General features: G+C 36.7%; 5 protein-coding genes across 5 annotated transcripts in view; 2 read left to right on the top strand and 3 right to left on the bottom strand.

The window, feature by feature from the left end:
• MONOS_10611 (uncharacterized protein) overlaps positions 1–2,498 on the bottom strand; it is a gene marked incomplete at both ends in the record, with an annotated part of 10,871 nt that extends 8,373 nt beyond the window's left edge. Inside the window, 2 exons of the mRNA XM_067863074.1 lie at positions 1–2,218; positions 2,455–2,498. The exon at positions 1–2,218 is cut by the window's left edge and continues 5,571 nt beyond it. Coding sequence (XP_067721250.1) covers positions 1–2,218; positions 2,455–2,498 — 2,262 coding nt within the window. The remainder of the gene's footprint in view (positions 2,219–2,454) is intronic.
• Positions 2,499–2,678: 180 nt separating this feature from the next.
• Positions 2,679–9,683, top strand: MONOS_10612 (putative condensin-2 complex subunit D3; the record flags this gene model as incomplete). Its single annotated transcript, XM_067863075.1, has 4 exons — positions 2,679–2,793; positions 2,857–2,985; positions 3,052–3,195; positions 3,242–9,683. 4 exons carry the CDS (start codon positions 2,679–2,681, stop codon positions 9,412–9,414), a joined length of 6,561 nt encoding a protein of 2,186 aa, XP_067721249.1. The 3' UTR covers positions 9,415–9,683.
• A 1,213-nt stretch (positions 9,684–10,896) lies between these two features.
• On the top strand, positions 10,897–12,264 carry MONOS_10613 (uncharacterized protein). Its single transcript, XM_067863076.1, has 2 exons — positions 10,897–11,315; positions 11,391–12,264. The coding sequence occupies exons 1-2, from the start codon at positions 11,094–11,096 to the stop codon at positions 12,162–12,164; spliced, it is 996 nt and encodes a 331-aa protein (XP_067721248.1). The 5' UTR covers positions 10,897–11,093; the 3' UTR covers positions 12,165–12,264.
• A 3,999-nt stretch (positions 12,265–16,263) lies between these two features.
• MONOS_18143 (uncharacterized protein) lies at positions 16,264–17,806 on the bottom strand (the record flags this gene model as incomplete). Its single annotated transcript, XM_067871133.1, has 3 exons — positions 16,264–17,013; positions 17,088–17,173; positions 17,641–17,806. The coding sequence occupies 3 exons, from the start codon at positions 17,804–17,806 to the stop codon at positions 16,264–16,266; spliced, it is 1,002 nt and encodes a 333-aa protein (XP_067721247.1).
• A 2,027-nt stretch (positions 17,807–19,833) lies between these two features.
• Positions 19,834–20,938, bottom strand: MONOS_10614 (Arf1h; the record flags this gene model as incomplete). Its single annotated transcript, XM_067863077.1, has 2 exons — positions 19,834–20,790; positions 20,863–20,938. The coding sequence occupies 2 exons, from the start codon at positions 20,936–20,938 to the stop codon at positions 20,294–20,296; spliced, it is 573 nt and encodes a 190-aa protein (XP_067721246.1). The 3' UTR covers positions 19,834–20,293.
• Positions 20,939–22,387: the final 1,449 nt, after the last annotated feature.

Here is a 22,387-nt window from a genome sequence, read left to right as displayed (position 1 = left end):
AAAGACGGCAAAGGAAGGAGCAAAAGAAGATGAAGATGAAGAAGAAGAAGAAGAATAGGGAAAAGAAGAAGAGGGAAAAGAAGAAGAAGGAGCAGAAGAATAGTTGTGAAGAGTTTGAGGAGCAAAAGAAGAAGATGAGGAGGAGGAAGAAGAAGAAGGGAAAGCTGTGGAAGTTGTGCGTGATGTGCTGATTGGAACATAAGTTGGCTGGATAAATGAGTTTGGTCCGTCTGAAAGGGAAGAAGAAGGAAAAGAAGAAGAAGAAGAAGAAGAAGAGGAGGAGGAGGAGGATGAAGAGGATGAAGTGTAAGGATCAGCAGGATACGAATAGTTTTGAAGGGATGGCTGCCTTCTTTGCATTTGCTGTTGCATTTGCTGTTGTTGATGATGACCATATCTTTGCCTGTTATTCAATTGCTCCATTGAAACATCTTCTGAATAAGATTGAGCTGGCAATGAAGCAGGATACGAAATTGGCAACTCTGATGAACGAGAAGAAGGAAGATAAGAAGGTTCGATTTGCCGATCATAAGCAGCAGCAGCAGTAGAAGAAGAAGAAGAAGATGATGATGATGGCAAAAAGGAGGAAGAAGATGATGATGAAGGAAAAGAAGAAGAAGAAGAAGTAAACTGAGAACGTGCTTGAAATGTGTCTTGGTGAAATCTTTGTTGAGCAGACTGCAGCGGAAGATGAGCAGCAGGTGTGGTGAGGCGCTGGTGTGAAGATGTCAATGAAGAAAGATGGGAAGAAAGAGGAGAAGAAAGAGATGAAGGATAAGAGGAAAAAGGATAAGAAGAAGAGGTAGAAGAAGAAGAAGAAGAAGGTGCAAAACGAGAAGAATTCGAACGATCATCGCTCCCAACAACAGCAGCTGAGCGCTGTGTCAAAGCAGACCAGGGCTGAACATTATCATTTTCTCTTTCTCTTCTTTCTCCTCTTTCTCCTCTTTCTTTGTTTTCTAATCTTTCTCTCTCATTTCTTTCACTTCTTCCTCTGCTGCTTCCACTGTGTATGATGATTGGCGTGAGTGTTGTGAGAGGCTCTTGTGGTGTGATACGAGGGATTGAATGGGAGGTGATGCTGTTGGGCTGCGAAAGAGTTGGCTTGGAATCTGGTTGATGTGAAGAAGAAGAAGAAGATGATGATGATGAAGGGAAAGAAGAAGAAGAAGAAGAAGAAGATAAATATGAAGAAGGCAGTATTTTGTTATGATTTTGCTCTGAGTGAAGCATTCCATCATCTCCTTTTTGTGTTCCTTTCGTTCCTTTCTTAGCATCTTGCTTTGGCAAAGTGTTTGCTTTCTCAATGTGAACAGGTGATTTCAACTGCCCTGACTTATGCAGTGACATCAGAAGCTTGATGAATTCAGGCGAAAGCTGAATGGAATCTTCAACAGTGATCACAAGCTGCTCGATGGAAGGCGGTTCTTCAGGCGGCTTTTTCTGCGATTTCTTGTGTGGTTGCTCAGAATTTTGCATTTCACTTTCTTTTTCGCTTTTTTCTTTCTTTTTTCTCTTCTCTTTCTTCTGTTTCTTTTCTTCTCCATCGCTTTCTGAATCACTCAAATCGCTCTTCCTTTTGTGTTTGTGCTGCAATCGCTCTTTTCTTTCTGTTTCTCTCTCTGCTTTGCCCTCAGGTGATTTAGCTCTCTTCCTCTTTTCAGGACTCACCTTGCTTTTCGGTTTTTTCATTGAAGTTTCTCTTGAACTGTTGATTCGCTCTGGCGATCTTTCCTTCATTTTCTTTTCAGGCGAAACTCGAATCTGTTTGGTTTTCTTCATTTTCTTTTCGTTTAAAGCGTCATTTCTCCGAGGAGAAGGTGAATGTCGCATTCTGATTCGGTCTGAAGAAGGTCTAGGAGATACATGAATATCCCTCTTGGAATCAGCTTTTCCTGAAGCTGTGCGTGCTGTTTGACTGCTTCCTGTTGTATTTGATACAACTTTCTTCTTCTTCTTCTTTTTCAATGTATGCTCATCGCGTAATTGGCTTCTATCGGATATTGGCTTTTTAAAATGTTCATCGTCCCAAGCTTGACGCTCAACTCTAGTGGGAGAATGTCTTGCTATCTTATGTGTTTTAGCATCATCTTTTTCGGTTTTCCGCGAGGAAAGAACTCTTGGCGTCCTTCCTATTTTTCCTTCTTTATATTTCTTCTCTGATGCAATTCCTTCTTGATAAGATGGCTCTTCTGAAATACTCCCTTCATGTAGCGATCTTTTATGAGATCGAATTTGAGAGAATTCTTCTGGTATTTCAAGTGGATATTTTAAAAGGCTCTTTTTCTTTTTCTTTTTCTTTTTGATAAGTTCTTCTTTAGTTGGTGAAAAAATCGATTCAATTTTTGGCAAAGGATCCACATGAGTGTCATTATTCCATCCGTCTTCTAACTGCTTTTTCCGTTCTTCTAACTCTTCCTTTTCCAGTGGTGTTAGCTTTGTCTTCTCAAGAACATTCCTGGTTGTAAATAAAAAATATTATTGAGTGTTTTTTTCATATAAAATTTAAATTCAAATAATAAATGCATCACATTTATATAGAGCCTTGTCACTCGCCTGATAACAGTGAATAACAATATTTAATTTAAAATGATGATCTATCCATGATTTATTTATTTTTTGCCATAATTATTATCTGAAATTTTGATTTTTATTTTTCAAAAAGGAGTTTCAGGTTTATGAGCCAAAATATCGGTACATTTCCAGAACCAATCGATTTGACGCAAGAAAGAGATTTACCCATGCAAACAGACAATCAGGAAACAATGATGAAAGCAATGAAAAATTTGTCAGGTTTATTTTTTGACTTTTTAGAAATGAATAATGTGGTTTCATTTTTTGAATCATAATACTTAGTGTTGAGTGAACAAGCTGTTGGACCATTTAATGAAGCAATTGATAGTTTGAACGTTGCTTCTAGATTGATATCCCAACAATATTTAAAAAAACGACCTGAACTTCTTCAATTTACGGTAAATTCAATAAGTTTGTAATTCTTTAAATTTTTTTATGCATACATTAATTCTGCAATAAAATTGTATCAAATTTTAGCGAATTGTTTGTGTATTGCTCCATTGGTTGGCCACGCTCTGTCAACCCTAAAATTGATTATATTGCAAATTTCTGGTGTTCCACCTGTGCTCTCTGTACCAATAGTATTTCGTGCATTAATACCTTACCTTCTAGGAACATACAGTTTGGAATAGATCTTTTTTTTGATTTAAACTTATTTGCTTTTCAGAAACAATTCTATCTTCAAACGTAACATCCGCTCAAAAGTCAATTCACGAAAATGTATTAAACTTTGTATGCTCACTTCTAAGCGAGAATTTGGAAACAGATTTTCCGTTGTACGATGGGGTGATAAACCAATCAAATGAGAATGATGAGGATGAATTTTTTGAAAAGAAAGGAATTGGAGAAGGGACTGATCTACGAGAACAAAAAAGCAATTCACTCCACTCGCTCATTGATCATTATGGACTTGTCTTAACAGAGCATCTTTGCATCGGATGCCACGACACACAGAAGTACAGGCAGCTCTGCTGCAATGCCGTGAGCCGTATTTTGACATCACACAGAAAACAAATTTTGGAAGAAGAAATCGATGCAGTTGCAATGAACGATGGAGAGCACTCAGACGAAGAAAAGAGAGGAAGCTCGAAAAGGGAGAAAGGCAGCAAAAGAAAGAGAAAAATGAGCTTAGAGGATAATGAAGCAAACAGCGACGATGAACTATTTCTCATGTCATCGTCTTCTTCTTCTGCAACTTCTTCTTCTTCTTCTCAGTTGAATCAAATTTCGTCCACTTCAGTTTCTGACAGGAAAAACGAGCCTTTCCGTCGTGTCATGCAATTTGCTTCCTTTTTGTGCAAGTTGATGAACAACGACAGACCAACCCATCGTTCGCTTTCTGCTGAGTTGGCAGATAGAATCTTGCCTATTTTGGCGCAGCAGAACATACAACACATGTCAAGTTCAGACAACGAACAACAATCCATTTCAAATACCTCATCTTCCTCTTCTTCTTCCTTTTCACCTCCCTCATCTGCTTTAAAGCAGATATTTTTCCAGATTGTAGACGAGCTTGTTGCTCATCTGCGTGACAAGTCTGGTGTTGTGCGCTCGCGTTCTCTTCTGACACTGTCCAGTCTGCTTGAGACTGTTCGCTTCAACCGCGTCGGGTTTGAGTGGATTCCGGCTGATCTCTTTTCTGCACTCTTCTGCGAAAGATTCTCTCAGCATTTTCTGTCGTCTGAAGAAACACCTGCTTTTGAAACAGAATGGAAATCACTTGCTGTATCTTCGTTGGCTTCCTCTGCTGCATTACCATCAACAGCACCATCGTCATCATTGGCATCAGCTTCTTTCTCTTCCTCCTCCTCTCTTTCAGCTTCAATTTCTGCCTCTATCTCTTCCTCATTTCCTTCATTCAGCAACCCAATTCCTCTCAGAAACGTCATCCACAGCCGTCTTCTCGACTCCAACGAGACTGTAAGGCGATCCGCGCTGCTTCTTCTGAAGTCGCTGCACAAGACGTCCTGCGCAGGGCTGCGTGGCTGGGTCGGGCAAAGAGAAGCAGAGAGACTGCAGACAGAACGCGAATGTGAAGACAAGCTGATGGAGAATCAGCAGCAGCAGCCACAGAATGAGAATGAGTTCACTTCGGCTGATGAAAGCGGGTTTTCTTCTTCTCAAAGCTCGTCGGCGTGGCTGAGTGAGACGACGCTTCTGACAAGTTTGCTGTCGAAAGAGGACATTCTGGCGCTTTCGCTGCGCTGTGCTGACCCTTCTCCAGCTGTTAGAAGACAAGCATCATCAACACTCACACAGATTCTGGAGGCGTCGGTGGAGTGTGTGGAAAGAGAAGGCAAGTGCAAAGAGAGTTCTGCAGCTTCATCAATTCAGATGGAAGAAGACAAGCCAGAAACAGGAAAAGAATCTAACTTTGCACCCAAAAATGAGGCTGAAAGACGGAAGAATCTTTTGGAGCTGAAGAATGAAGTGGATTGCCTGATGACTTTGTGGGCTGAAACTGTCCTTCCACTTGCCGAAGATGTGGATGTGACAGTGAAAACGATCACATCTGACCTTGTTGTGCGCGTCTTCATTGAGCCTCTTTCCTTCTCCTTCGAAGTCGACCGCCTTCCGCAGAATGTGCGGTGTGTGCTGACGTTTCTGCGCTCTGCTGATTCTCATCTCTTGCGCCATGTGTACACCCACGTGGCAGCTTATGCGCAGCGCCTGCCTCTTCCCCGGATGTTCGCCAAACAACTTTGCAGGATGCTTGCAGCGTCGGTGAAAAGCCTCAAAAATGAGCACCTCGAAAACATCACAGCCCACTCGTTCTGCACAGACAGAGGCGTGTGGGTGCTGATCGACGTCGCTGCACACGACAAGCAGCTGGCCAGGGCGATCGATGCCAGCAGCGTTTTCGAAGGATGGGAGGCAATTCAGGAAGGACTGGCAAAGCGGTCGCGGATCATCAGAGAGCAACAAGCGGTGCTTCTTTCACAGCGCAGGCTGGATGAGCAGACACAGAAAGTTGCTTTGGATGCTGTTCCTTCAACGCCCATGGCACAAACAGGAAGCGATCCATTCGCATCGCCAGCTCCTCGTTATTCTCCAGTTGCAATGGATGCTGTCATGCCATCATCAGCATCAACATCTTCTTCCCCATCGTCAATCTCTCTTGTCCCTGCAACACCTTCCCTGACGATCCTTCCTTCCACACTCAGCTCAACTGCCTTATCGGCGCGTGTCATGCTCGTTCCAGCGACTCCCTTTTCGTCCATCAGCCAGCTCGCCGCGCCTTCGACGGATTCGCTTTCTCGCACTTCGCCTTTTCTGCTTACACCTCCAACAACACCTCACTCTTCTGCTATTAATCAAGCAAACATTTCAAATCATCCATCAATAACAAACGAGCCAGGTGCAGCTGAATCCAAAACAGCACCCGAAACAACTGCCTTTTCTGCTCCTCCGATTGTCCTTGCCCTTCCACACTCGTCTATACACCGCCTTTCTCTGCTCCTTTCCGTAATCAAAACAATGTCTTCGCTTTCGTCGCGCTTTTCCTGGCAGCAGAAGGAGAAGCTTGCGTCTTTCCTACAGAAACAGCTGGCTTCGAGGCTGCCTTCGCCGGATCTTATCACAGCATTCCTTTCGCTCCTGAGGAAGATTCTGAGAGAAGAAGAAGAAGAAAGAGAAAACGAGGATGAAGACAACGAAATGGACGTGGAGGAGGAATATCGTGATGATGACGAAGATGATGAAGGAGAAAGAAGAGCAAGCAAAGAAACCAGAAGAATCCCATCCAAATCAAAAGCATCATCCGGCAGCAGAGCCAAAGACAGCGAGGCGCGTGTAGCACAAATGCAGAAGGAGCTGCTCAGCCACTGCGATGAGCTGCTGTTTGCTGTGATTGACAGAGGAACCCGACTGTCTCACATCTTCGCACCGCGCAGCCGCTCATCTCTCCGCCACAGCGACAACGAAAGAGAAGCACAGAAAAAGAAGGAGAAATTGGAGATCAAGGCGAAATCGATGTTTGATCCTCCATTCACACCGAGTGTTGTGGCGAGGCTGCTTTATTTGGCAGGCGATCTTTCCTTCTGCTCTTCAACAATCCCTCCCCGGCTGATCACGTCCGTCCAGGCATTTCTTGCTCCGTCGTTTTTCACAGCTTCTTCTATTCAATCCACAACAACTCCTTCGATTTCTTCTTCCTCTTCTTCTTCTTCTTCTTCATTGTCCTCACTTGATCCATCTTCCATTCAAAACACAACTCCTTCTCTTATCCCCTCACAGACGCACATCTACACACCAGAGAATATCAGAGCACAGGCGTGTCTTGCGCTGGGCAAGATGTGCTGCACCCGTCGCTCGCTCGCCCTGTCGTCAATTGGCGTGTTTGTGAGGGAGCTGCATTCGCCTCTGACGTCGCTGCGTAACAACGCAGTTATCGTTGTCGGGCAGCTGATGGCGCGGATGAGCGGCGTTGGCGACAGCGCAATCATTTCGCTGGCTGCGCTTGCACAGGACATGACAGACGCTTCGATCAGGCTGTCTTCGCTGGCTATCCTGTCGGCGCTGATGAAGGAAGACATCATCCGAATGAGGGGACCACCGCTGCTGCACATCATTGCTGCACTGGCTGACCCGTCGCCGACAATAAGAGAGTTTGCCAACCAGATTGTGGTGGACGTGCTGTACAGAAAGAATCCATCGCTGGCTTCGTACTGCTTCATCCAGTGCTTGTACGCGTTCAATCAGGTGAGAAAGCCTCCGAAGGGGCTGATGGGGATTGACATAATCGATCCTGACGACGAAGCTGATGCATCGTCCTCTGCTTCCTCAAAGCAAACAGTTCCCTTTTCGTCCTCAGAAATCGACTTCTCCCGCCCGCTGCCTCTGCGCATGGCTGGCCCGCTGAATGCAGAGCGACGGTATGTTGTGTATGCCAGTCTTCTGAACCAGATGAGCGACAAAGAGAAGTTCAACCTGATTGGACACATCGCACAGAACGTGATTGATCCTATTTGTGAGACAGATTTCGCTGCAGTGAATGACTTTTCTGCGTCTTCTGTGTCTGTTTCTCTTCCTCCGCTTTCAGCCGGGACTTATGCGACTCAGTTCTTCTCGATCTATCGCCCTGCTGAATCGAATGACGAGACAGCGTTTGGCTATCTTTCAACACAAAAACGCTTTGCCTTTGCATCAAAACCACCTCCAGCTACGCTCACATCGCTGCTCAATCCGATTGCTCCGCAGGAGGATGTGGAGATCCTCCTGCAAAAGGAGCGTGTCAATTCATTTGCCAAGAAGCAGCCTGACTCTTCAGTAACTTCGCTTCCTGCGTCACAGTCGTCATTACCATCGCAATCGCCATTTCCATCTCCACGTTCATCCTCGTTGATGATTACTCCGCTTAGACGAACAGGATTTCCTCAAACGCCGCTTGCTTACCGCCAGGACGGAACAAGCGCTTATTCGTCGCCATTCAGGCAGCAGATGCAGAACGTTGTGAGGGCCACTCCGCGAGGGGTGCAGTCGCTTATGTCCCCCACACCGCTTCACAGAAGAGTGCTCAGCGCAGACGCTATGCAAAGCGTTGAATTAGGAAGAGAGGGAGAAATCCAACTTGTCCGAAGAGGAACAATATTACCATCGTATGTGTCTGCAGAAACTGGAATGACGCCACTGCATCAGTCATCTTCTTCTTCTTCTGATTCATCTGCATCATTTGCGTATCGAGTTGCGCGCAATGCCTCATCTGGAATCTACCCCGATCGGCCAGTTCCTCCAATTGTTGCTTCTGTTTCTTGCTTCTTGGATTGTCTGGTGATTCTGAGTTCAGCTGAGATCCGCCTGTCAAACCTGAACACTTCGCAGTCGAGCGTGCTTACCGGCGGAGAAGTAGAAAACGAAAAGCAGCAACAACAACAACAACAACAACAAAAGGCAATGAAGAGTGCAGCTTCCAGTGTAATAAGCGTGAAAGAGGAAAAAGACAGAGTCGCTTCAGGTTCGGCATCGCAGCCTCACAGCCAGTTTTCACAAACACAGACAGACGGAGTTCTGTTGCAAGGCGCAGAAGTCAACACGTGGATTGAAGAAGGGCGGGAAAAGATGAAAAAGAGCGAAAAAGATGCGATAGGGCAGCTGCTCAAAAAGCACATTGCACAAAATGTTATTCCTGTGCTGGTGAGTGCCAAGAACGAGCTGCAGAAACGGCGAAGCGTGTGGGTGCGGGACGTGATGGTGTGCGTGGGGCAAATCGTGGAGCAGTGTGGCGGTGACCTGTTTGAAATGATTGGGGCTGACAGGACTTTGGCGGCAGAAGTGAAGTATGAGATTGAGAGGATACAGAAGGGTGCAGAGGAGAATGCAGAGTTGAGTGCATCTTCGGCAGAGTCAGAGAGAAAAAAATACAAATCATCAGTTGTGGCAATACTGATGGCAGACAAAGATCTTCCATCAGCTCGAAAATCTTCTTCATCAGCTTCTTCTCGTTCGCATCTGTCAAAAATGTCATCCTCCCCATTGGCTGCAAGCAAGGAGTCGAATGAATTCCACACGCCTGAACAAGCACGTCGAAATAATGCTGATGAAAAGAATCCGTTTTTCAAAGCTTCTACTCCAGTTCGAGGAAGAGGTGTTCTAACTGCAGATGAGGTGATTATGCTTGAAGGAACGCCTGAACCAGCTAAAAAGAAGAGGAAGACAGCTAAGAACTCGAATAGCGAAAACAAAACAAGTGTCAAAAACATTAAAATGAAGCGAAAAAGAAATGAAACAAAGTTATCGTCCGAAAAAAACGATAATTCATTAACTTCAAGTGATGATGGTGGAGATTTAGACATATTTGAAGCGGTTGCAAAAGGAAAGCATAAACGACGAATAAACAAATGAATTTCAACGAAAATATTTGGGTGATTTGGAAAATATTTTTGTGTTGTATCCAAGAATCTTTTTCAAAAGTTCATGTTTATCTTTTCAGGTTTTCAATCTCTCTTTGTTACTTCGCGAATGAATATTCATTTGCAGAAAATTATGAAATTTGAAAGAGGGGTTGATAAAAAAGTTTATTTGAAAAAGAAGTCTTTAATTTTTTTATCATTATTTCTTACTTGAAATTGATTGTCTTGAGGCTTCGAAATAATGAAATATGCTATTTTCATAACTTCTTTGAAAACAATTTTTATTTTTTTCTGGCTTTATAACTGCTTATAAGATAAAAATTATGATTTTTTCCCACTAACCTTCTTATATTATCCTGATTCATTTTTTCAGTAGCTTGCAAAGGCTTTTCAGAGACTGACAGATACTTCAGCAATAATTCAATTTAGGAAAAAAATTACTCAAATTTGAAACAAATATATATTTATTTAAATAAAATGGAGAATTTTTGTTTCCTTGTTTTTTCGAATGAATAATAATTTTCAACACGATGAATTTTTGAGAAAGAGATATGAAACGAAGCACAATTATTGTTTGGAAGTGTCAAATTTGATGAGTCAAAGTGTTCAGATATATGAAGCTCAACTTATAATGAAAGAAACAAATTACCAAAATAATTGTTTCTGTTTATCATATTTGTAATTGTGGAAATGTTTGAAACACTTTGGAATTAAAAGTGGTTAATAATTTCATTTTCACATAATGAATACCAAACAGTTCTCTTCTTCTTCTTCTTCTTCTTTTTTTTTTTTTTTTTAAAAAAAAATATATTCATGTATTCTTTCCACATGAATATGAACTTGCTTGTGTCTTTCATCCAAATATTTGAATTCAATGTATTTTTGTTTATTGTGATTACCTCAAGAATCTTTCATTTGAAACATTTGATAAAAAATTCATATTTGTTAATATCTTTCCATTTCCTCCTGCCAATTTCGGAAAAAATTCACACAATTCAGAGATGATTTATATCCGATGTTCTCTCATTTTGTGGATGAAAATTTTGTTTTCGAAAAAAGAAATGACAACGATCATGACAGCCATAACAACAGATCTGAAAGAAAATCTTTGTTCTTCTTCACAATTGTTTCTCACAAATGCAAATGCAAAAAAAGATGGTATGAGAGTTGATGTTTTGATGGATGTACTCCCTTTTCATTCAATTTATTTTTTCAAATGATTTTGCTTTATGTTCTGTGTGCGACGAAAATGTTGAATTTTTTTTTTGGGTGGTTCACTTATAAAAGCGTAGACGATGAATATCACCGAAAAGTTCAATGGTTTGCAAGAAATGTTGTTTTTGAATTTATGATTACTGTTTTTCCTTTCTTTCTTTCTTGATTTTTAATTTTTTGAAGAATTGTTCGAAGAACTGGAAAATTGCTCCAAAATTGAACAGAAACAGAAAATTGAGGAACTGAACAGACTAATGGATAAAATGGACAATGAAGAAGTCAATTCTGTCTTCACTGTTGAAAATTTCAACAAAATGGATAAAATGATTGAAGAAAAGAAAATATCACTTGAAAATGCACTTTCCCTGTTAATAAATTTGGGCTGTTGCGAAGCTCTGAAAAAAAATAAATATTTTCGGATTTAGCAAAGCTTCATTGAGAAAAAGATTCGAGAAGATGATTGCTGAAGAAGAAAACAAAAAAGATGAAAAGAACGAAAAGCTTCTGGTCGATCTTTGCGAATACTATCTTTTGCTCGACAACAGATCATCTTCAGAATTGATTTTAATATGTGTGCCTTGTCTTGTGAAAGCTGCATCGAATAAAGAGAACAGCGAAGAAGTCCAAAAAGAAGTAGAAATAGCTTTGCTGGCTTTGAGTTTCGTTGGTATATGGAAGGTTTGATTTATTTATAACTTGATTTCTTGAGTTGTTTTGTTTGGTTTATTGGAAATTATGCAAATTGAAAAATAGAAAATAGATAGAGAACTATATTTGAATGAAATTACAGAGATTATCAAGTATCATCAGAAACACCGAAATCTCACTCATCTTGCATATCTATTAGCTTGGCAATTTTTGGTCAGCAGATTCTGTTGTGAAAGAAGTTTAGAATATGTGATTACGTATGAATTGCATTTTGCGAGAGAAGCAACAAGAGAATTGAATGAGCTGATTAAATGCGTGGATTGGAAGAGAAAACAAGAGGAAAAAGAGGAAAAAGAGGAAAAAGAAGCTAAAGACATACTTGCCTTAATGGGATGGTTCGAACCACTGGAATATTTCTTAGACCCGTACAAAATTGGGGATAAAGAATTTGTGGGGCTTGTTGGGAGCATTGTTCAGGTGCTTCGAGCAACAAAAGAGAATAACGGAGATGCTAACTGCGTGTACACTTATTTCTTGAGAAAAATAGTAGAAAATGGAGCTGTGAAGGCCGATGATTTGTTGAAAAGTGGAACAGTTGATATTGCTTTGGAAGAACTTCAGCAAGCAACACTAAATAACGAAACTGTCTTGCATTGTTTATTATTCTTATTGAATCTTTCATGGCGATTGGAAAAAAAGGAGAAAGATGAAAAGGAGGAAACGAAAAGGAAAGAGATGAAAAGGAAAGCGCTTGAAAAGACTGAGGAAGAAGGATTCGAAGACATCATCGAAAGCTTTCCTGAAATACTTGTTGAAGTTCAGTTTCAATTTGGTTTTAGATTTCCATTTATTGCTTCTGATTATTTTGTGAATACTTGATTAAATATGACGTTTTGAATCTTGCAAACACAAAAATTTTATTTTCCTTTTTTTTATCATTTCGCAAAATCGAAAACAAACATTCATTTGAAATTTATTTTATCGGAATTTCGTTTTTAATAATACATAATTTTGACAAAGTGAAGAAAATAGTAACACAAAAAATAGCATTTTCTTCATTTCACATTTTTGTCATTTCTTCTTCAATAGCCTTCCTCAAATGACTTGTCTGTCCATCAGCATCAAGCAGAAGAATCAATATAAACTTGTTCACTCATCACGTTTGAAAGTCTCAGTTCAGCTCTTTTGAGCAGTCTTGTGTTCGTCCAGCTTCTTTCCTCATTTCTCCAAATTGATTGAGATTTCAGAGAGTTGAAGAAGAGAAATCAAAACTCAGTGAACGATTATGGATTTTTTGAGATGAATGTGAATTGAAAGATAATTATGTTATTTTTTCTATTATTGGTGCATCGATTGTCTATTCAATACCCAAATACCAACGTTCTCTTTCCCATTCTCTCTCCCTGTTTCTTCTTCCAATGCTCTTCTGCAAAGAGTCTTCAAGAATAAAACAACCACAACCAATTCTGAATGGGCAAAAGAAAAGAAGACTTTTCAAGGAACGAAGAAGACAAAGAAACAATATTCCAAGAAACTGGCTTATATTCTCTGTCCAAAGGTTTTCTTGAAATTTTTAAAACCTTTTTTGATGGCCCAGCTTCATTGGATAACATCATTTTATTTGAAGCATTTTGAAGGGATGCAGTCTCTCCATCAAAATGCAGAAGAAGAAGAAAAAGAAAAAGAAGAAATAATGATTGAAAATCTTATGCTTTCTTTTGACGACAAAGACGATAACGAAAATGGAAGCAAGTTGGGTGAAGAATATGAAGAACAAAGAAAAATAATATCAGGAATCTTTAATGAATGTTGGGAGATTGTTTGTGAAGAATTTGATATATGTGATGTTTTTTCAATGAATACAAAAACAACAATACAAAAACAACAATACAAAAACAACAATACAAAAACAACAATACAAAAACAAGATCAAAGAAAGAGAAAGAAAGATAAACAGAAAGATAGAGGCAGAGAGAAGTTGTTTTCCCTGTGACAAAGATGAAGAATACGAAACTAATTTTAGTATTGAAAGATGAATGGAATGTTGAAGTGGAAATAAGCGTGTGAGATCGAAGCATAAGCAGAAGATGATAATGAGAAGAATGATTTAAAAGAATGAAGAATCCACAATTTGTGTTGAATATTCGAATTGTCCAGCCGAAGACATTGCTTCATTATGAAAGCTTTTCTTCTCTCTTCTCTCTTCTTCTTCTTCTTTCGTTTGTTCATTTGCTTCTGTCTGTCTCTTCTGAATCTTTGTTTCTTTTTCATTCCATTCTTCTTCTGCTTTTCTGATACTTCAACAAAAGGAATAAAAGCAGATAGAGAATTTGCTTCACAAATACACACAATAATTGGACGAGTCTTCAAACGGAAGGTCATTTTCTGAAGGGCTTAAATAATATGTAATCAATTCATGAAAGCTTGTGATGATGTCTTCGTATCCTTCTTCTTCCATCTTTTCAAACAACTCCATTTTTTCTGCTTTTCTTTTTGCTTCTTCAATTTCATCATTTGTATTTCTTTTCAATTTTCTGGAAATTGCAAAAAAGAAATGCAAACAATTCCATGCAATTCCATCTTCCAAAGTTGATTGTTTCATTTCCTCAAAAACAATGTTAACAGCTCCTCCTTTCAATAATCCATCAATTTTCATAGCTCTATTTTCTGTCACTTCTTTCAATAAATAAATGCATTGATTGCTGATTTCTTTGAAATAATTCTTTGATGTTCGAAATAACTGAGCAAGGCTATTGATGAGCCCAACAAATTCTTCGTTCCAAAAGTTACACCATAAAAAGAAATCTTAAATCACTTTGAGCCATCTCCCTGTTGCAATCACTTCTTTTTTATCTTTTCTTCTTTCTTCTTTCTCTTCTTCTTTTCTCTTCAAATCCACGCATTTCGTCAGTTCATCCAATTCTCTTGCTGCTTCTCTTCCAAAATGCAACTCATTTACTATCACGTCTCCCAAACTTCTTTCTTTGCAAAACCTGTCTGACAAAAACTTCCATGCCGATTGATACGCAAGTAGTGTCAGATTTTTGTTCTCTAGATGAAATTTGAAAATTTCTTTGAACTTACCCAAGAAATGCTCTTGTCCAACTTGCTATTTAAAAAAAAACGAGAGAGAAAAAAAAAAACATGAAAAATGAAGTCAGCAGCTTTCAAACATATAATTGGAAAATGTCCCTCAATGCCAGCAAAGCTATTTCCACTTCTTTTCGAGTAATCCCGTCTTCCTTTCTGTTTCATGCAACTTTCACAAGACAAGGCACACAGATCAATAAATACTTTGCATAAACTCCATTGTCAACCAAAAGATAGCACTCGCAAAGATCAACTAAGAGCTTTTCATTCTTTTCTTCTTTCTTCTCATTTTCATCAATTATTAAAGCCTCAAATCTTTTGCTCAATGAAATTCATAAAAACTATTAATCCAAAATCCTCTCAGCACATCACAAAATCCAATGTGCTTCATCAGCAAAATGGATTGTCCAATGTCATGTTTTTATTTTCAATCATTTTATCGATTTTATTGAACAATTCCTCTGAAAAAATAGATTCAAATTCATCTTTATTCATTCTATCAATCAATTAATTCAATTCTTCAATTTTCTGTTTCTGATTGTCTTCAAAGCAATCTTTCAGTTCTTCCAACAATTCTTCAAAAAAAAAAAAGAAAGAAATGCAAATATCATGAATTCGTTGTAGTAATGAACGCAAGCCTGTGGCATTTTTAGTCATTTCATTCTCCTGCTTCTTTGAAAATGAATTTAATTCAGAAGACATCCAAAATTTTATCATTCATATCAAATTCGTATATGTTTGGATTGAAGAAGTTTACAAAATTTTTATCCTTCAAACAACCATTTAAATTTCAGTCGCCAAACCATCATTTTTTGAATTGGTATTTTTTGCAAGGTTTAAATAAAGAAGAAAATCATAAATTATTGGCGAATGTTGTTATGGCAGTTCAGATCGCTCAGTTTTTTTTTTGTTTTTCAAAACATAACAGTCCTTTGCAAAATGAGAGATAATCATGCATTTTCTATCTCTCATTAATGTGAATTATTTCAAAAAATGGGGAAATCGATGGCTGGAAATCATCAATCATGGAATTCTTTCTGGAAAATACGCAATTTTTCAAAAAAAAAAAAAAAAATAACAAAGAAGGAAATACATTCGATAAATTATTTAAATGAATATTTTCGTGATCAAGTTATGTATTATTTCCGATTCATATTGCAAAAATTTCCAATTGTTGCCTTTTGAAATACAAAATATTTAACAAACATAAGAAAAAGTTCACGTTTCTGCTTTGTGAAGCAGGACCGGAAAGGATAAAGCTAAGGATTGAGCAATATGTTGAAAAAAAAGAAACTCGATAAAAATTTGTCATTCATTATACCTCATGCAACACAAATGATTAAAGAAAATTATTTTAAACCGTAAATTCGACTGAGCTGAATGGAAGAAAGATGAAAAATGAAAAGGATGAAAACTTGAAATTGGATCGCAGAAGAAAAACACGTAAGAATAGCTGGTGGAAGCGATTTTCACAACGAAAGCGACTGACAATTTCGAAAGTGGAATTGAGGCTGCATTAGAGAAAAGACAAATAATGCAAAGAAATGAAATATGAGATTTACTGCTGAGCATCTTCTCGTTTCTGCAATAAGCATGATTTTTTTTCAAAATGAACTTTTGAAGAGAAGAAACTAGAAAAAAAAAATGAATTGATGAAGATTTTTGATGAAGAAAAGAAGAGAATTGACCAAATGAATGGACATTTTTGGTTTTTGTTTGCAAAAGTACGAAAAAAACGAAAAATGGATTCAATGAAACAAAAAATCCTTCTGATGATTGCTGAAATATGAAATTATTATTAAAAAAACTAAAAAAATTAAATCAAAAATAAAAATTGGAGTTACAAATTTCGATGAGTCACATTTCCTCAAGCATTCGCAGCATAATATTATAAATAATACGACAGCACATCAAAAACTAATTTTCTAAAAGAAGGTTGAGATTCACATAAACCTATGATAAGGTCTTCGCTTCCGTTTTCTTCCATCTTTTCAAATAATTCCATTTTAACTTCTTTTCTTTTAGCTTCTTCCATTTCATCATCTGCTATTTCGTTTAATCTTTTCGAGAGATTCAAAAAGAATCCCAAACAATTCAAAATGATTTCGTCATTTAATGGTGGTCGATGAAGTTCTTCAAAAACAGCATCAACTGTTCCACTTTTCAACAAATCATCAGTCTTCACAGCTCTTTTTCTTACGACCACTTCAAATATGCAAACGCATAGCTCTTCAATTTCTCTGTGATGATCCTTTGCTGCTTGAAACACCTGCACAATGCTGCTGATAATCCTAACAAATTCTTCATTTCGCAATTGGAAGAAGAAAAAGAAAGACTTCAATGTTCTGAGCCATCTTAATAAAATAAGCTCTTCTTTCGATTCCTTTCTTCTTTTTTCATTTTCTTCTTTTTTTCTCTTCCAATCAACGCGTTTCTTCAGTTCATCTAATTCTCTTGCTGCCTCACTCACGAAATGCAGTTTATCCGCAATTGCATCTTTCAAATTATCATTATCGTTGAATCTGTCCATCATGAACTCCCAAGCTGATTGATATGCCAGTTGCGTCAGATTTCGATGTGACTGGTGATATTGGATGATTTCTGACATCTCATTCACAAACAGTTTTCGCTTCAATTTCTAATATATCCAAATAAAAAATTATAAGCATTAGCATCTAAAATTTCATTGAAAAAATTAAATTAAGTTGATACTTGTCGTTTGTTGATGCTGCACAAGGCAAACAAAGCCATTTCCACTTCTTTTTGCGTTTCCTCATTTCCCTCTTTGTTCAATGCAACTTTCAAGAGACAAGGAACAATAATCACAAGTAAGTTATTATTTATTAAATAGTGATAATGCAACAAATAGCATTCACAAATGGAAATAAAAAGCTTTTCATTCTTTTCTTCCTTTCCCTTCGTTTCTTCATCAAGAATCATCTTCTTTAATTTCAAGTGTAAAGAAGTTTCACCAAAGTGCGTGAAGTATACAAGGTTAAATATTCTGCATTGGCCCATGTGTATCAACAGCTCAAGTGCGTTAGTCAATGGCAATTTCATTTTTCCAATCATCTCATCAATATCTTCGTACATTTCAATCGATAAAATGGAGAAAATCTCAAGTTTATCCATCTCTTTTACAGTACTTATCATTTCCTCGATTTTCTGTTTTTGATTGTCTTCAGAGCAATTTCCTAATTCAGAAAATAAATCTGAAATTTTTTGATTTTTTTGCAACATTATAAAAGCAACAAACAAAGCATACTTGAAAACTTTTCTGTAAGCTCTGATTGATAATATTCGTCAAGATTATCCATATCATAATCTTCATAATAATCCATATCTTCTTCAAAATCTTCTTCACTTTCTCCTTCTTCTCCTTCTTCTTCCTCCTCTTCAGAATGATCAGACGCACTTCTTTTGTTCATCATTTGTTCTGAGCATATGAAAAATAACTCAAAGTTTGAAATTAGACAACACAAAAAACACAAACATCTTTATTTGTCAAACAAGTGCTGCGAAAATGAAATAAACCAAGCAGATTCACTTGACAAATATTTGCCTTTGTTAGAAAATAACTTAAATAAAGCCTGTTCAATGCGTTTTGCTGGGAGATCAAGCAAATTCTTTTTCGTTAGAGTGATCAATTGCATAAGAAAAAATCAAAATTCGGATGTTGTTTGTGTGAAAATTCTGAGGAAACAACCCCTGATTATTTTTCTGTACTTTAGGTATGAGGCCATTGTTTCCAATGAAAATTTTTATCAGGAAATGGAAAGGGCAAAACAGACTGTTTTTTGATGAAAAGCAAAAGTCTTTAATTGAAGTTGATTCAGTCATTTCTGTGGGGGGAGCAAGATTTTGGAGGTTTGCATTTTTGCACAATTCTTTTAATTTGAAGGTGTTTGTGATATTGTTTGTGATATTCTTGTTGGCAAAAGCAATAAAAAACAGATTATTAAAAATGAAAAATCAAGCTTATCGATTTAACTTCGTCCGAAAAGAATACGGAACAGAAGAACCATGATTTGCAGACAAGCTGATTTGGGGGCCTCGGATTCTTCGGGAATCGACATGTTGAAAACGAAACAATTTTTTTTTAAAAAAAACAGCTTCTCCAACAATAGAACTGAAAAATATGATCAAACTGAAAGATCACATAAAGCGAGCATCAATGGCACGATAAAATGAAAGATGGAGAGCAACGAAGATTTGTTTACGTTGAAAGCAACGCTCAAAGAAAAAGGAGTGTAAAGCATTCATAGCGAATTTTATCACCTCCGAAGGTTACCAATAAAACATGAAGATAAAGCTGTCTGTTTCAAGAGGGAAACACAGGAAGTAAGATGAAGTTCGGGGAAATCTGTGAAGCAGATCTTTCTGCTTCCGTCATGGCGAGCTGGGTCATGAAGCAGAAGAAAGGCAGGAGTTGAAGTTGAGAGAAACGAATCACAGCTCATGAAGTTTGTGGATTTCAACTTCGCAAGTGTGCGATGGAACACCAAGTTGCAGAATTGTTCGTGGAGAATACGCGCGGCAGCTGAAGCTATTGAGTACGCTTCATTCGATTTGGGGAAAAGGAGAAAGGGGAAAATACAGAAACGTTTCTGCAAAAGGATATTTTTGATAGCATCTTCGAATATGTACAATTTATTCCTGTCTTTTTTTCAGTCCAATCGAAGCGAGGAATGGCTGGGACATGGAATGAGTGCGGCATTGGGAGTCTGGATTGCATGCATTGCAGTTCATTGGCAGGTGAAGAGAGGCAAAAAATGCAAAGATGGAGCCTCTGAAGAGATAAGATAGACTGAAAGAAACACAAAAAGCAACAGAAATGAAACCTCTCTGGAATGCTTCAAGGGGAATAACAATAAATGAGGCAATGTGTTTTCATCAATATTCTGCATGAAGTCATTAACTTATCATTTTTGACTGATTGTGGCTGATTCTCAAAAAATGCACTCTTTTATGTTGCATCTTCAACTTGCTCTTCTTCTTCTGTTTCTGATTCTGCTTCTAATTCTTCTTCTTATTCTCTTCGTTGCGCCTTTCTTCTTCAGCAACCTCGTTGAAGGCAGGCGATCCTCTGCTTATGTGTGAAGGCAGAGCTCAAAGGCAGAATTCAACCAGCACAGAAAGAAATATTTTCTTTTTCTTCTTTTTGTGTGGTATTAAGCCATTTTTCTTTTTCTTCATTTAAGGATGCTATTTATTAAAAACTCACAATTTGATTTGGTTTCTGAATTTATATCAAGATAAAAGTCACTCAAATAAATAAAGAAGTATCACTTCAAAATTCAATTTATTGAAATGACCAACGAAATTGGAAAAAAATTTCTCTTTTTTTTTTGTCAAATTAAAGATGATGTTCATTGTCAAAATCAAATTTTGAAAATACAAAAAAATAAAGAAAAAAGCAAAGATAGAAAGAAATGTATTTTCTTTGTCAATTTAATTCAAATACATTTGCATCAAGCTTCATTTATCAAACGCAATAATCAAGCTTCTCTTATTCATCACAAAAAATAAACGGAAAGTGAAATGAGTAAAATATAAAGTCACAAATAACCTCTTTTCAGAGTTAAAAAAAGTCCTAGATCTCGTTTGAAAAAAGCAATAAAACAAAAAAAAAAATGATAATCATAAGTAAAATCCCTCATTTCGCTCAAAAACAAAGTGAAAAGTGCTCAAAGAAAAATCATTCTTAAAAAAAGGAAGAAAATAAAAAGGAAAAGGAAAAGGAAAAGGAAACTCCAACAAAAAAATAAGTGAAGACTTCACTTCGATATTCAACACAAAAATTTGAATTGAGCGTTCAACAAAAAAAAAATATTTTTATCCAATCCAATTATAAACAATCCTGAAAAACAATTTTTTCTTGAAAAACATGAAAAGAAAAACCCATTTGTGTTGCTACTCTATTTCCGTTTGCTAGCAAACTCATTCGTTAGCCATTCTAATCCGTCGAGGAGTCCATCCCCTGTCAAAGCAGAGCATGGTTGAATGTGCCAAGATCTCTCTGCACAAACTCGATCAAGTTCCAGCTTTTCCCGAATATATTCGGGACCGACTGCCCCGCTCAGATCTTGCTTGTTCGCATATATCAAAAGTGGAATATTTCCTGCTTCTTTTTGTTGAAGAAGAAAGTGAACATATTCCTTTAAGCAATCGCCACATCCCATTGTTTCACAAGCAATGCGAGAAACATCTGCAGTGTCTATTGCAATAACGAGAGCATCCATTTTTTCGCAGTACACGTGCCAAAGACGTCTTATTTCTTTTCCTCCTCCAATATCCCAAATATTGAAAGTGATTTTTTTGTAATGAACTTCTTCCGTATTGAATCCAATTGTTGGAATTGTTTGAATAAATTTGTTCAGGCTCAGCTTGTACAAAATTGAAGTTTTTCCAGCGGCTGCCGTTAAGATGATAAAAAAATTCATTAATGAAATAATTCATTTCACAAGTTAATCAATTCCATTCAAACCATCCAATCCAAACAAAAAAATTCTTTTTTCTGTTTTGCCAAACAAGTTCTTGATCTTTGACGTTAGCAACCCCATTTTGATGCTATGTTGTAAAATAAATAGAAAATTTGTTTGTTTTAACCATTATCAATGGTTTTTCTCAAAAAATTGTGGGTCCAACATGAAATGGTTTTATTAATACTTTTACTAATAGAGATGTTAAATGAAAACTGATAGGGAATAGCATCATCTATTAACGACGGTGTGTGTTATGAGGGAATGAATATGTTATTCACTTATATGTTATCCTTTTTGAAAAATAATTGAAACAGAAAAAGTATTTTTATTTGAGCAATATCAAGAAAAACAGAGAGACATAAATATTGTTTTCGATTTTAAAAAAACAAGAAAGGAAATAAAAACAAAATTAAACATTCTGTTGCATTTGTTAATTCTGAAGTGTTGGTTTCACGAAAAATAATTCTAATTCGAAAAAGAATAATTCAAAATCGAAAATTTATAATTCAAATTCGTAATTTATTAATTCAATTTCGAAAATGAATATTTTTTTTTATTTGTGGTATGAATAACTTGTGTTTTGGGTTTTTAATTCTCTTTATTTATATTTCATCAGTTCACTTTGTTTATCTATATTTGAAAAATGATGCATTTTCATAAAAAAAAATTCATTCATTTTGAATTCATATTTCTTTTACAGAAGTAATTCAAAAAATAAAAATGAATTCATTTTAGTATTAAAAATTGATATTTTTCTATTTTTACTCCAAAAACTTGAAAAATATAATTGAGAAATAAATTCTTGTTTTTTGTTATTCAATAAAATTTTGTGATTGATTATTTTCAATTTTTAATTGTGTATTATAGAGAATGAATTTTTCAAAATATTTTTATCATTTGAGTGATGATTTTCGAAAGTGAAAAAAATTCAAAAAATTGATTTATTGATTGTTTCAATTAGAAAAAACTGTTTTCTTTGAGTAATAATATTTGATTGGTCAAAAATAACTTGAAATTTTCAGAAATCCATACCCGAGAAAAATTAAAAATTTCAGTTTTAAATGAATTTCGAAATTGAATAAATAAATTATGAAATCAAATTATTTTTTTTCGAATTCGAATTATAAATTCCGATTTTAAATTATTCTTTTTCGTATTAGAATTATTTTTGGTGTTGTTTTTCGAAAAATTATCAGTGAATGGAAATGAAAACAATTATCTTTTTATCAACAACTGAAAACTTTGCGATCACACACACAACGATGAAAGATATGATTTCAAAAAGAATCACACATACCAAACAAATGATGAAATTTATAATTGTCGAATGAACATTAATGATTTTGATAGTTAATACAAATTTTATCACCAAACCTTATAATAAATTCTATTTTATTTTTGTAAGATGAATTTTCGATTGTCAACCAATTTTTCGATTTGATGATAAATAAATCTCACACAACCTGAAAAAATGGGGCAAAATATAAAGCTTCAGGCATTTTTATTAAAAAATTATGCATTTTTCAT

This window comes from Monocercomonoides exilis, assembly GCF_001643675.1.
Source record: "Monocercomonoides exilis strain PA203 chromosome Unknown scaffold48-729018, whole genome shotgun sequence".
NCBI classification, from domain to species: Eukaryota; Preaxostyla; order Oxymonadida; family Polymastigidae; genus Monocercomonoides; species Monocercomonoides exilis.
This window is presented reverse-complemented; position numbering and strand designations above follow the sequence as displayed.

Coding starts and splice junctions, on each gene's coding strand:
- MONOS_10613 (XM_067863076.1), top strand. CDS start 11,094: ATGATTGCTGAAGAAGAAAACAAAAAAGATGAAAAGAACGAAAAGCTT. Junction 11,316..11,390: donor GTTTCGTTGGTATATGGAAG/GTTTGATTTATT, acceptor ATTGAAAAATAG/AAAATAGATAGAGAACTATA.